At 42.0% G+C, this 15,217-nt stretch overlaps 1 protein-coding gene across 3 annotated transcripts in view; it reads left to right on the forward strand.

The window, feature by feature from the left end:
* Nucleotides 1-15,217, forward strand: part of QTMAN (queuosine-tRNA mannosyltransferase) — a 383,269-nt gene that overhangs the window by 317,247 nt on the left and 50,805 nt on the right. For 2 of the 3 annotated variants that reach the window (XR_012082012.2, XR_012082011.2), the window contains exon 12: nt 9,151-9,275. Coding sequence is in view for 1 of the 3 variants with exons in the window: in XM_078376897.1 (XP_078233023.1) it covers nt 9,151-9,207 (57 nt within the window). In the remaining 2 variants the exon portion in view is untranslated. Of the gene's footprint in view, nt 1-9,150; nt 12,967-15,217 lie in introns of those variants that run through there. The other variant, XM_078376897.1, reaches the window with a different exon arrangement.

The raw sequence follows: 15,217 nt of genomic DNA on the forward strand, positions 1-15,217 counted from the left end.
TGCTTGTTTGTTATTTGATTGGTCAATTGTGAGACAGCAATGCTTTCTGTCCTTGGCATTTTAGGTGGATAGCCCTGAAAAGATTTGCATGGTCTGGGGTAAGAGGAGGCATGGATTTGCCTTAATGTGTGAGCTCACCTTTTGTCACATGAGCTATTACAGTTGTCTGCATTGCTTGAGATGCAGGTGACCATGCTGTTTTGTCACACTTCACACGACAAAACCATCACCCTAAGAATATGGATTGATTGTATATATCTAAAGACCAACTTTTCATAGAATTTACCCATTGTTCAATCCATACCTTTTCTGGTTGTGACTGCCCCCCTGCCATAAAACCGTCCAAAAATTGAATTTGGAGATGGAAGAAATGTAAGTTAAAGCTCCCAACAATCAAATCAAGGACCACATTCTTGGTAGATTCATATTTTTATACGTTGACTCAGTTAGGTGTCTTTCACCTATCCCTCAGCTGGACCCTGAGTCTGAGGGATAGGTGAAAGACAAATAGTGAATTCTGCCCTTTGAGGGTTTGGCTGTACAAGGTTGGGCTGGGGGGGGGGGAACTCCTTGATTTCTATTTCCTACTGGGTCCTTTAAGGTTGTCATGAGGAAGTATTAAATGTTAAGCGTTACCTCATTAAACCTTCAGGAAGCTGTCTGCTTGTTAACCATTACCACACATTTGCCTTCTCTTTACAAAACTGCAGAGGTTAAATATTAAACGCCTGCAGTGAAGGACACCTGTATTTGCTGGTCCCTTTATGCGAGTGTAGGAAAAAAAACCTTTACAGCTGTCTGAATTAGCATAATTAAATCCACATCAATTAAAAAATAAAAGGGGGGGAAACCCTCAATCACCTCTTTCCCCTTCACATGCAGATAGTGGCATTTGTCTAAGGTGCTAAGTCACAAAGGGACTTTTCTAACAGCTGAAAATCTGCCTGAAAGGAAGAGCAATAGGATTTGTATATTGTCCCATGGTTCACCTTAACTAGTGGAAGTGATTAGTGGGGGCTGTTCTGCCTAAAAAGAACTAAGGGCCCCATTTTGCATTTCAATTATTCTCCAGAGCAGGACTGCACAGTGGAGAAGTCCGGTTTTACAAGGTGCCTCCACTTCTATTGCTCTTTTATTCTTTTCCTCACCCCCAAGCGTGGTGTTGAGGTGGGGCGAAGACCGTGGTGGCGGGCCAGGCAGGGGAGCGTAAACAAAGCCCAGCATTATGGTTTGGTCTCTTTCACTCGTCCCCAATCCTACTTTTCCTCTCTCTCAATCCCCCCCCATGTGTTTTGTTTTGTTTTACATGGGGAAGCCCGGGTGACCCCAAGACAACGACAAGGCTGCTCTGTGTGGTGCGAGGAAAAGAGAATTCCTCCAGATGAAAACTGACATGGGGTTCAGGGGTTAATTTCTGGAACAGGCACATTTGCATACAAATGAAAAATGATGGAATTTCTCTTCTCCTAAATTTTCAATGTCATCAGCATCAAACAGCAGTCAGTGCTCCCTTGCTGTTTGAAGAATATTCATTACTTCAGAAGAAGGGGCACCTTGTTTGGTATTAATCTCTCTGCAGGTCAATGACTTAATTTGCTAAACTTCATCTGAAGTGCCATTCACTTTCAGAGTTCTCCAGTTATTCTTTGTTATTTTTCATAACATGCTCTTAAGGCTTCTTTTTTGTTACCAAATTAAAACAAAAGTGTAAGGGAGTACACTTCTCCAATAAAATGGGAAAGGGGAAGCGAGGGGGAGGGGAATGCCATTAAAAATATAATAATTCCTGTAATCAAATTTATAAACTGCCCATCACTTTCTCAAATTAATCACCATACTGATCATGTGGCTGGCTGATACTTCATCAATCTGTAGACAGATCTATATCTACCTTTGTAATATGTGTGCATGATATTAATTTATTAATTACAATTATATCCTGCTTTTCTTCTAAAGATCTCATGATGAAGTGCATAGTTCCACCCACCCACTTCACACTTTTTCTCACTCAACAACTGCCCTAGGAGGTAGGTTAGCCTCAGAATTAGTGACAAGTCCAAAGTTGGTAACAGAACGTCATGGACAAATGAGTCCATCTCTTTTGAGGCCTAGTCTAACACTCTGACTCCATGCCTAATAAGAAGTCTGTGTGAATGTGCATATACACTTACATACAGAGATATATTCTGAAAGAGAAGACAACCCTTTTTTGTAGAAAAGTATATGCACAATGGGACATCTGTTCTCTTGGGGGGGGGGGGGGAGTTTCAGGATGCCATGGCTCTAACAAAAGATAACCACCAAAACAGTGATTAGTCCTCCAGAGAAAAACTTAATGTCCTTTTGAGCTAATTCCTTTGAAAGTCCTTACCTAAAGAGTTTCATAACTGAATCTGTACTTAGCAAACCTCAAGGTGGCACATCTTCTTTTTGCACTTTCCTTTGAGTATATATAAAGGGCCCTTAGCCTACATTTTCCCTCTGGGTTTCATTGTTGTCTGGATTGTTGGGAAACCTTATCAGAGGAGTGCAGAGCACCTACTACTCAGAGCTTCTTGTATCATTGTCTATCTCCTCATCTTCATAATTTACCCCACAGTCACTGGCCTATTTGTACTGATTTTAGGTTTTCCTTAATTTTTACAGCAAGGGATGTGGTGGCGCTGCGGGTTAAATCACAGAAGCCTCTATGCTGCAAGGTCAGAAGACCAGCAGTCGTAAGATCAAATCCACGTGACAGATTGAGCTCCCGTCGCTCATCTCAGCTCCTGCCAACCTAGCAGTTCGAAAGCATGTAAAATGCAAGTAGATAAATATGTACCACCTCGGTGGGAAGGTAACAGAGTTCTGTGTCTAGTTGTGCTGGCCACGTGACCACGGAAACTGTCTACGGCCAAATGCTGGCTCTATGGCTTGGAGACGGGGATGAGCACTGACCCCTAGAGTTGGACATGACTGGACTAAATGTCAGGGGAACCTTTACCTTTACCTTAATTTTTACAAACAGTATAAACAAGGCAATACAACATGAACTAATATAAGGAAGGAAAGAGGGCTCTGAATTAAGGGAGAGGAGAAACTGAATAGAGAGAAGGAGAGGAAAGGAAGAATAGAGAGAGCATATTTATATAAATCAGCAGCAGTCTTCTGCATGACTTCCAGGTATTGTGGCTTGACTACAATTTGTGGAATCGAATTTATTGAATACATACTGTATGCCATCCTTCTTCTATCTGCACCATCAATATACAAGTTGGAAGGGGCCTATAAGGCCATCGAGTCTGCCCCCACCCACTCAATAGAGGAATCCAAGTCAAAGCAGATCTGATAGATGGTTGTCCAGTTTTCTCTTGAATGCCTCCAGCATTGGAGCACTCACCAGCTCCTAAGGTATTGGTTCCATTGTTATACTGTTCTAACAGTTACGAAGTTTTTTCTGCTAGTCAGCCTACATCTGGCTTCCTGTAACCTGAGCCCATTATTACATGCCCTGCACTCTGGAATGATCGGGAACAGATCCTACCCTCATCTGTAACCTGCATACTGACTGGGGTACTGACTGGGAATTGCTCAACACATGTAGGGTGTGCAAAATTGGCAAAGGCTGTTGCAAACTACTGGACAAGATTGTAGCTAAAACATGCTTATTTGCCATTCTGCCTGCCATGCATAGGTATGGTTTGAATTTAGAGCAGTACATCGCGAAACTCCACAAACTAGATGCTCCTCCAGGTGGAATTGGTGGAACCTCCACCACCCCCCATGACATAAATTTCCCTTTCTCCTTGCAGCCTGCTATGCTGCTGAAGATCTGCTCTAGAGCACTGATTCCCAAACCGTGTGTTCTTGAACTCCAATTTCTAGAAACCTTGACCAACACAGCTGGTGGTGAAAGCTTCTGGAAATTGCAGTCCAAGAACACTTGGGTTAGTCACTGCTGGGAATCACTGATCTAGAAGTTCAGGGAACCAGCCCCAACAGTGGGTGATCTGGTGTGGTAGATGCAAGGGAGGGTGAATCACTTTCTTCTAGGTGATAGTTTCCGTGCTCGTCCATTTATAGAGGAACAACTCTGGATTCAGTGCATTGGCAAAATAAGTAAAAGTGACATAAATGACTGTCACAATGGGGGCAATATTCAGCTACCACCAGTGCAGCTCCTCCTTTGCCACTGTCCTTCCACCTTCTGAGTACACTACAGATTGTCTCTTGGGCAACTAAGTTAAAGTAGTAAAGGCAGGATGAAAAGATCTGAAGTTATTTTTTCTGCTGAAAGACTGTCCGAGTGGGAGGCAGATGGCTTATGGGGTGCAGGCAGTTGTGGTAGTGGACGGGTTTCTGTCTGGTCCTGATGGTGAATCACCAAAATTCCTGTCGGGTTATGCTTAAATTCTCGCTCTCAAAATAACAACAATAATATTTTTTTAAAAAATCAGCTCCTAATCTCAAGCATATCAGTTTCTAAAACATAGGATGGAATAATTATTCTGAGGACTGAAAAAGGAACAGAAAGACATCCTGAAGCCTCACAACATTTCCTGCTTCTTTGGTGGCTTGCTTGAGGAGAACTCTGAGGCAACAGACGGAATATTTCCAAGTCCAGATACCCTGTTTAGACAAGGAGCTTTATACTGATTAGAATCTGCTGTCACCTAATATTGTATGGTAAATATCACACAGACATAATTAGAAAATTTGGTACAATATTTAGCCCTGGTCCCTGTGCACCAGAATTGTTTAACTACTGAGGAATTGGAGCCTTTTTGCATCCCAGTGTGTTCTGAAATGCAGACTTCAAAGAAAATGTTATATCTCCCAACTCCAGCTCATGAGTGTGTTGGAAGTACAATACAGAAAGGCTTAACAATCCCTGCTGAGGAAAGGGCAATTTGACACCAGAACTACTGTGAAAACTGCTATTGCAACACTGGTCGGCAGAAAGTGCTTATTAGATAACTACAGCTAAGACGGTGAAGCAAAATGTACCCAAGTCATTTGGAAAAATCTGAGTAGCGCAACACCAAGCCAAGTTATACACAACTTTTTATTTCTCCTTCATAAGTTTCCTCAGTCTCCCTTTGAGTTACAAAAAAATGGGGGAAAGGGGGGAAGCCTACTACACTACAGAAATGTGCAAAAATGAAACTTCCAGAACCTGATATTTTAAGTCCCAAATAGTTCTTGACAAACATGTTGGCATCTTCATTTTACCACTCACGAGCCATACGGCATGTTTTGAATTGGTTAGTATATGTTTGTCCTCCTTTTGGAGCAAGGCTCCAAGAATCCATGGGCATCCTTGCAGCGCCATCAGGAATAAGTAATGCTTTTCTTTAGAGGTTGCCCTGCTGAAAGTGTGTCATAATAATACAGGGTTAGATGTGGTGTTCTCTCCGGAACGGGATGTGGTTGGCCCCCTAGCCAAAGCTGAGCAAAACTTGACATGGAGTACTCGTGCTTTTCCAGCACTGTATTTTATAATGTCTACTCTGAGTTCTTCTAATTCTCTTTAAAACGATAGCTTTGAAATACCCCCTTTTATGTTGCGTTGCTAAATAACCTTCTCCTTCATGGTTACTAGAAAACTCCTTGCATCCCTTATGTGCTTGTGCTTGTGACATGTTACACTGAGTGGCTGTCAAGATAAGGTACAGTAAACTCCAGATAATTCCATTTAATTTGGCTCCACATGGCTTAGATACAGGAAAGGAAACGGTAAGGGGTTACTTCGCCCTCCCTCCCTGCATTCAGTTTTAGCATCTCAGTGGTATAGCACCAGAAAGGGAATTTCACTTGCAAAATCCTGTGAGCAACAACACTTAGGAAAATGTCTGTATACAATTGTTTAAGGAACACAGGGTTACTGACACAGATGCCAATTTGGGAGGGCATATGGAACATTTACACTTGCCTTTTCATTCTTTCTTGCTACAGCTGGTGCTGATTTAGTATGTGAAATTTTACTAGCAGGAGTGCTAATCAAGATAGAGATTCTGTGAGGATTTAGTCATTTATGTAAAGGGGAAACTATGGGTATCATTAAAAAGTAGGAGATTCTCTATGGGAGGAACATTATCATTATCAACCTCATTTTTAAACTAAAGAGGGAGAGAGAATGGCCTTGTAAGTACCGTTAGAGGAGTGAAAAACCTGAGTCTTCTCTCTTCTGATGTTCAAAGACTATTAACAGCCACAGCGGAAAGTTTTGAGGTGAGAGAAGAATTCTACATGGATTATGACTTTGGGAAGTAAAGGACAAAGGAATGGATTTATCTGGTGGTTTTTTCTTCTTCTTTTTTTCCTTTATGGGACTTTGAGCATGTGGGAAAAGAAGTGTCTAAAGAAACGAATCAGATTCAAACCTTGAGCGAGAGTGGTGCGTTTTGCCAAATCAGCAGTTAAATTCACTGAGTTTAATGGGGGCTTATTCCCAAGGAAGTGTGGGTAGAATTACAGCCCAAAGCATACTACAGAGAACACTGCGGTTTCTGCAAGCCTGTTGGCAGGAATATTAGAGGAATTTATAGAATTGGCACAGTCTCCCTCTGCCCCTGAGAACTGAATGTCAAAAGTTAGGACTTGGTCCCAAGTTCCCCTACTTTGCACACGTTTGTACCACAGCATCTCAAGTCTGCCTCAAGTCACCTACCCAGCTAAGGGTGGCAATAAAGCAAAGTTACTTACTGTGTTTCCTAGTCTGGAGTAAGTGGCTGCTTCTGCATACAAACTTCAGCCTTCTTTCTTCTTTTCTTTGCGTACCATGAATGGTTTTGCTATGAAATACATGAGCCTGCACTTTCTCTGATGGTATTAGTATTTGTTGTGGGTCAACCCAAATTTATTTTGGTTTATATACTACAGTAAAATTTATATAGCAAAAACCCAGTTCATGTGCTGGAATTCTTCAATGTAAACTAACAGAAAGCTTCCTATCTCCCCACCCAACCCTTTTCAGGTCCTGAGGCTCCCTGGGGCTCTGACAGTGGAAGCTCTGGGGAGCCTCAGAATCTGAAAAGGGAGGGAGGAAATAGGATTCTTTCCATTCAATATTTCCAGTGCTTGATTTGAGTTATACCTGTGTAAATTTATGCAACAGGATTTCGCCTTATATATTGCAACATGCGACTGTGCCTGCAGACCCAGGCTTCGGCCTTTTATCCTGTGACAAGCCAAAAGGTCATACTAAGGTTGGCTAATCTTCTTTCCTGGCAGAATTATTTTCAGTCTGGACGGGCACACAATTGTGCTCGAGAGGCGTCAGAAATCACAGTTGTGTGCTAAATCTGCTGCACAGGTGGCTTGCCAGCAAAGGAGACCTGAATGCTAAAAACAAGTAGGCATCTGGTGCCTGAGGTGACTCCTTGCATACTAGAGAATATTCTGTTTGGTGCCCCATGGGATGGCTACCAGCTGCCCACAGTTATGGCTTCAATATTAAGGCAGAACATGTTAGTTGGAGGTTTTGGACTAAGAAAGAGCTGTCTGGCTTCTTTCCTTGGATCAGGATAGAATTTAGAGACTACAAAGAGGGCTTGAGGTTCTCTGCCTATGTGTGTGAGGAACACACTTGAGTGTGACAATGCCAGGGGTGGATTGTGTTCTGAATTGCTTGGCATTTTCAGTCACCACTAAACAAACAAACAAACAAAATTGTCTCCAACAATACTGGAATTAACTTTAGCATCTTGGCCATCCACCTTGATATGAAGGTCTTGGGAAATCTAAATAGCCAAACTCTAGCCTATGGTTATCCAACACATAAGGCAAAGGAAAAGGAAAATACAATGGCAGAGAGGAACACAGGAGGATTATTTCAATTATCTCAGAAGAAAGGGACTAGGGTAGGGAAAACATTTCCATCCTAATTTCTCCAAGTACTGTATATATAAACCATGTAGAGATGGACACTACAGGTGTTGTCTGGGCACCTTGGATTCTGCGCCCCACCTCCTCCTGAGAGTGCCCACTTAGAGCTGGAGGCAGGGTAAGGAAGCCTGAGTTGCTGCTTCTAATGGGGTGCTCACAGGCGTGGAATCCAGAATGCCTGTGCAACACCTGCGGGCCCAATCCACTGAAATGTGCCAAGGTGCTAAAGTGCCCATCTCTACTGCAACACAGCAAAAACAAATTCTTGCTGCATAAAATTGTAATATGTAAATGTGTCAGCATAAAACTCTTGGGTGTTCCATTTGATCATGAAATGTAATGGTGCAGTAGGAATACCACTTTTCAGAGTCCTACATAATGTTATGTACATGGAAGCAAGATCCATCAGAGGAGGGACTAGCAGAGCCCTCTGGCTGCAGTCTCAAGCGTGAAGGAGCTTCAAATTTTGGCTTCTGTTTGGTGGCAAATTTGTGCAGGGGAGCAATAAGAGACCTTGCCAGAAGGACAGACTTTGGCCTTAAGCTACATCTTCCATTTCTTTTTCTAAAAACACACACCATACGACTACCAATTGCAGACATTGCTGCTGTCCATAGTAAATCACATGTGGCAGTTTTGTTAGTGAAGAGCAGTTGGTTGCTTTGAGCAAGGGGAGGGGCTTCAAAAAGGTGAAAGTTGCCCAGGCCTCACTGAGGCTGCCAGAGCATCTCCATGGAAAATACAATAAACCTCAACCAATATGGCAGCCATCATACTGTCATATGACTTTAACCGTTCCAATAGGACTTCAGTGGTATAATTCTACATTGTTACTGTTACTACCACTAGATGTATGTGTGTTTCTTTCCTCTCACAAAGGGAACTTGAGGAAGTTCAGAGTAATATTAAATAAAAGATACAAATAAGATATGAGGCAAGATCAGCTATTAAAAGAGAGTGAAAGGCAGAATTTAAAACAATTTTGAAGCATAATTTAAGAACATATCACTAAGAAAGGTACAGCCCCCAAACTGGTAAGAAGATGTTTTTTTCCAGCAACTCCCTTCCGTGGGATGCCAGCCTGGCCTCTTCCTTGCAGTCATTCCAAGGTCAGGTAAAACATTTCTCTTCAGCCCAGCATTTAGTAAGTAACTGTTTGCCAGGCAGTGGGGTTTTTAAGAGGGCAATGCAATACCTTTTTAAAAAATGTCCCTTTAAATTATTTTTGATTCTTTTTTTGTTGATAGTTTTGATATATAATATGTTTAATTGTTTTTATTATAGATTGGTATACAGCAAAGCAAAGAAGTCACAGGCACCCCAAAGGAAGCCTTTAAATAGAGGCAATTTGCTGCTGCACCTTTTTGGTGGGCCCAATTTGCTGAACTGCGACGAACCGCTGAACTGCAGTAAGTGCCCATCTCTATTGTGGATCCGTCAAACACCCAAGTCTATGTCACGTACAAATGTTTTATAGCAATTTTAGTTTATTCTATACTCTGTTATACTTAAATGTTTCAAAGTTTTACCAGGACTATGTGAATATTATTTTCAGCTATTGACACACACAAGGGAGAACAACATTCTTACTCTGCATGGTTTTTTTGTACCATGCTTGAGCTCTGTCAGTCACCTTGCACACAGCAATTCAATCCTACAGCTACCGAACCACAATCTTGCTGTGCATATAAAGGTAAACCTATTTGATGCAAATAGGTTGCATCAGCTGTATCACAGGAAAAGATGGAACTAAGGCCCAAGAGAAGGAACACCAAGGTGCTGGATCTAATATACAGTGACTTGTGTGGACCACTCAATGTGCCATTACCAGAACACGACATATACATTTTAAAACTTGTGGATTATTTTTCAAGATACTGTGACACCTATCTGCCGAAGGAAAAGAATGAGACACACAACACCCTTGAGAAGTATGTGTTCATGGTGAGCAACAAATTTGAGAGGACACCATGGCATTTCAGATGGACAATGGTGGTGAGTACCAAACAGAAAAGGCACAAACTGGACTCTAGAACAGAACAGAACAGACTATTTTGCTTGGCTATGCTCCTGGTAGTAAAAGCTATAAAGTAAGGAACTCAAAGAAAGATGAAGTCAGCAGAAGGTATGTGGTTAACAAAAGAAACTTGACAAAAGAGGGACTGTGTCAGATGGTACTGACTATGTTGAGCCTCTCCTAAGCATAGTAGTGTCAATCCCTTCACAACCTGAGGCCAAGCAAGAACAGGAAGACAACAGCATCCAAAATGAGAAGAAATTGAAATGTAGTAGTAAGAAAAGCCCATCATGGATTGTGGCGCTGGAGGAGACTCTTGAGAGTCTGCAGAAGAGAACAAACCTATCCATTTTGAAAGAAATCAACCCTGAGTGCTCACTGGAAGGACAGATCCTGAAGCTGAGGCTCCAATACTTTGGCCATCTCATGAGAAGAGAAGACTCCCTGGAAAAGACTGTAATGTTGGGAAAGAGTGAAGGCAAGAGGAGAAGGGGACGACAGAGGATGAGATGGATGGACAGTGTCATCGAAGGTACCAACATGAATTTGACCAAACTCCGGGAGGCAGTGGAAGACAGGAGGGCCTGGCGTGCTCTGGTCCATGGGGTCACGAAGAGTCAGACATGACTTAACGACTAAACAACAACAATGGACTTTACACTAAGACCACCAGCCAGCAGAAACCCAAAGCTTGAAAGGTGCAGAGATGCAGAATGGGCAGAGGATAGCAGCCATAGACCATCGGTCCACCGGTGTGTTCCTATTTTTGTATGGCAACGGTTCTGTTTTGTGGGTTAGTCATAAACAAGATGTGGCTTTTAAATCAGTCTGCCAAAAAGGAACACTTACATTTAAAGGGAGTGATAAATGTATATGCTTCAGATTGTATGTAGGCAATGCTGAACAGAATTAGAGTGGAGTAAAGCAAAATAGAAGAGGATGTGAAATGTGAAAATAGGGTAAGGAGCTCACTGGAGGAGGAGGCAACACCTACAGAAACAACAGGATACAACAGGAAGGTCAGCCCGTCTCAACCTGCCACCTCCAGATGTGCTAAACCATATCTCCTATCAACCTAGAGCAATCTTGCTGTTCAGGAGCAATCTGGAGAGCACCAGGCTGGTGTGTACTCTACTGAACAAGATGGACCTAATAGTCTGGTTCTGAATGTATGTAAGCTATGGCATTTGGTACCACTTCAGCTGTCATGGCTCCATTCTACAGAACCAGGGGACTATCTGAGCATCCCTGAAGCACTAGAGCTCTATAACACAAGTGGAGCACCAAACTACAAACTCCAGGATTCCATGGATAGATGCATGACAGTTATAGTGACATTGCATCTCTGGGACTGTGTAATTTAACTTTCAGTCTAGGATAGTTATTTTCAAAGTTTGGAAATGTTACTTTTTGGGCTACAACTCCCAGAATTCTCTTGTAACTATGGCCATGGAAACTAAGAAATTCTGGGAACCATAGTGCAAGAAGAAGACAAAGATGAAGCAGATGAAGAAGATGATGAGGAAGCAATTTCCAAACTCTGCCCTCGACATCCAACTCCATTCAAGTTTGTAAAAAATCAGGTATTTAAAACCTGATTATTTCAGGATTGAGCATAGCTGCTTTCTTCCCAAAGCCTTATAAATGCAAATGCTGGATGAGTGAAATTCCAAAATAGCACAAGGAGTGACTACAGAAAGGGGGCAAGAGATTCTGATAATGGGGAAATAAACTGTGAGAAGTTCTGATCCTGCCAGAAGAAGGAGAGCAGCTGTGGGTGAGAAAACAAAACACCTTTTGTTGACAGTTAGGTTTTTGTTCAGTGCTCTGAGCAACACAGCACAACACACACACACACACACACACACACACACAGAGAGAGAGAGAGAGAGAGAGAGAGAGATCGTGGAACGTACTGCTCTGTACAGAATGACAGAGAGAGGAAAGAGGGGAAGAAAGGAGAGAGGAAAAACAAAAAATAGAGACCTGTTTCACTACAGTTCTTGGGGCGGGGGGGAATTTACAGATTATGAACATCCATAGTTAACAAACAGCTTTGAAGCAGGGCAGGTAGATTTGTGGAATAGCATGGCTGTCAGCTAAATTGACAGCCATAGGCAGTGTGCCCCTGAGTATCACAGGCTATTCAGAAAACAATAAGGGGAAACAGAAGCTTTCATACTTGTTTGTGGGCCTTCTCAGAACATCTGGCCGGCTACTATGGGGGAGGAGACATGCCTGCCTATATGGGCCTTTGGCTTCCATGAGCGTGGCTTTCCTGATGTTTGTCGTTGCCAGAGATGGGCAAAGTTCTTTTTTTTTGGGAGGGTGTAAGGGTGGAGTCTACAGGTTCAAAAAATCCACAGTCAGCATAGCTACTGTTGGGTGGGGGCATTTTTGGACTTTGCGGTCGAAAAAAGAATTCCTCCCCACCCTCTCTCCGTTCATTGCAATAAATAGCTATGCTGTTTTATTCAGAAGGCTACTGTCTCTCAGAATAAAAATCAGCATAACATGAAAACTGCATGCAAAAATCCATAAAGCCTGTCCATGGTGAATGGTGCACAAGGGAGTGGGGTGGGGAAGGACTGCCCAGCACCTGACAGCCACAAGGCATGACATGTGAGACATGTCTGGCTAAGTGGGTCACAAGCTCTAGCCATGGCTTGGTAAACTTACTGTTTTTGGATGACAGTGAATGAAGGAATGTACTTAGCAAAGCAGCATGAAATTGTATGCAAGATAACAACAATCATCATCATCATCACCATGTGCTATCAAATCAATTTGACTTCTGGAGACCCATTAAGGATTTTCTAAGTAGAGAGTGTTGGCGTTTTTTGCAACTTTGCATGCTGCCTTTAATAAGTTGGGCTAGAAAAGATATTTCTGGGCTGGGGTGACTGTCAATCTATCCAGCATTAACCAATTGTTCCTTCCCTGCCTCTGAATTCAAAGAGAACCCAACTGCTTTGCTCAGCTCCCCCCCCCCCAACTCTCTTGGATCTGCTGCTGAAAGCAGTCATGTTTATCAGCTTGCTGCTTGATCTGCTCACAACTGTAAATAAAGCAAATAGCTGTTATTCTTTCTCTTACAAATGTTCCTGAGTGAGTTGTTGAGAATATAAGTGCCAGTTGATGAGTAAAATGGGTGGACCAATCTAGGGAATTTGAAGCTATTCTTCTCTGTGAATCCTTGTACTTCAGCTTTGTAGCTAGAGGAATTTAACCAAAATGCAAAACTCTGCAATAGAGAGAATTCAGAAGTATTATCTCTTCCCTTCTTCAAGTGGACTGTGCAGCTTGCCCAAGGTCACATAGGCTAACTCATAGGAGGCATAGTGGGGAATCAAACTCCCAACCTCTGGCTCTGCAGCCAAATACCTAATTCACTGGGTCAGATAATACTGAGTCAGCAATACATACATACATACATACATACATACATACATACATACATACATACATACATACATACATACATACATACATACATACATACATACATACATACATACATACATACATACATACATACATACATACATACATACATACATACATACATACATACATACATACATACATACAAGGAGCTAAGTGGCTCAAATGAGCAAGCAGCAAATCGGTTTCACAACTTGTAAGGTAGGCTACTCTGAGAAAGTAAAATGTACCCTATGTCATAGTGTGACACCACTGAGAAGACAATAACATTTTGTTTAGTCCAGAGCACTGGTCAGATACTAATGCTCAGTGGCTATTTTCCAGCAAACCAGTCAACACTAAAGGCCTGAAGATAGAGAACTTCTGTATCTAGGCTCCCTCCTTACCCATTAAAGCCCCACTAAACCTTTATGGAACTGTTCACAGGATAGCTGGATATTGTGGCCGCTACCTTGAGAAGTGACATTATCTCCACTTCTCTTCCACAGAAATGTGCATGATGTTGGGTAATGTTGATTACATGTCAGTCACAGCACATTAGACAATCTTCCAGCCTGCCAGTTCTGCCAGGCCCATCTCCAAGCTAAGTGTCATCAGGGAAATTGTAACGCTTCTGAATGAAGGGGTCGAAAAAGAGAGAGATTACATAGCAGAAAACGTGCAAATGGACTTTGAGCTCAAAGGTAAATGACCTTCCTCTCAAGTAGCCATCACAAAAAAGGCCCTCTCTGAACTCATTGGTTATGACTAGTCCTTGTCATTTAACACCTGCACCAAGCAAAGGCAAGACACTCATTTAGATCGAATTGTGTATTCAGTACGTTCATACTCAGAAAAAAAAAGGAACGGATATATTTGTATATTTTCCCTTCTTGTGTAGTCCAGTATCCATGATAGAAGATTAGTTTAGCTTAACAGATGTAGGCTGCAATCCCATATCTACTTGCCTGGGAATAAGCAGGTAGCATGTAGCCATCATCATTGATAGTTTTATCTTCCATACATTTGTCTAATCGCCTTTTAAAGCGATCCAGGTTGGAAAACTGCTGACAGTTCTTTGCTTTCACCCAAATGAACTGGGCAGGAAATCAAATGAGGCAATACTGCTGTTGCTATTTATGAACAGCACAGTAACTTATTTTCCTTGATTTCAAATTCATATTGAATCATTTTGCTCCCACCCTCTTGTCCAGTTGAAAGTACGCATGAAAGACAGCAGCATCTCTCACCTGTCAAGTCAGCCACTTCAAAGAGATGGCAAATGGTTAAGAGAAAACTGGCAGTATGTTATGTTCACACCTGCGGTGGGCTGGTCCCTTCCCAATCTGGATTCCTGTTACCTGTGTCTTTTAAAACAACTGGAGGGAAGCAGCTAGAAAATGTCTAGACACATTGCCATTTGTAATGCCCTGAAGACAGGTGAGAGTATAGGGTATATGAATAGCTGAAGTGATAACAGGATGGCAGACTTGAAGATCTTTTTTGGCTTTATTTGTACAGTGGCTGTAACTGCCTTCTTGTTCTGATTGATGACAAATTTCTTTGGTATCTCCCCTATAGAAATGAATGGTGGAGTCTGTGCTTTTTTCTTTTGGCCAATGTTTTTACTTATAGCCATTGATGACTGTTGTGGTTCTCTCTTTCAATCATGCTACCTTCCAAAAGTCTGCTTATGTCTTTTATATAAGTGGATGCTTTAGAACCAATTGTGTAGTGAAAATGTGACTTTACTAACCTCCTGCATTTAAGCAGCACATCAATGCTATTTTTGGTGACAAATTTCTGAATAACATCTTCTAATATGGAAGACACATCAGTGTTGGAAACAGGTTTAAATAGCAGTTGTCTCTCCTTTGTGTTATTTTCTTAAAAGTCCAGTTGGCACTAGTT

The sequence above is a fragment of the Pogona vitticeps genome, chromosome 1 (assembly GCF_051106095.1).
Source record: "Pogona vitticeps strain Pit_001003342236 chromosome 1, PviZW2.1, whole genome shotgun sequence".
Lineage (NCBI taxonomy): Eukaryota > Metazoa > Chordata > Lepidosauria > Squamata > Agamidae > Pogona > Pogona vitticeps.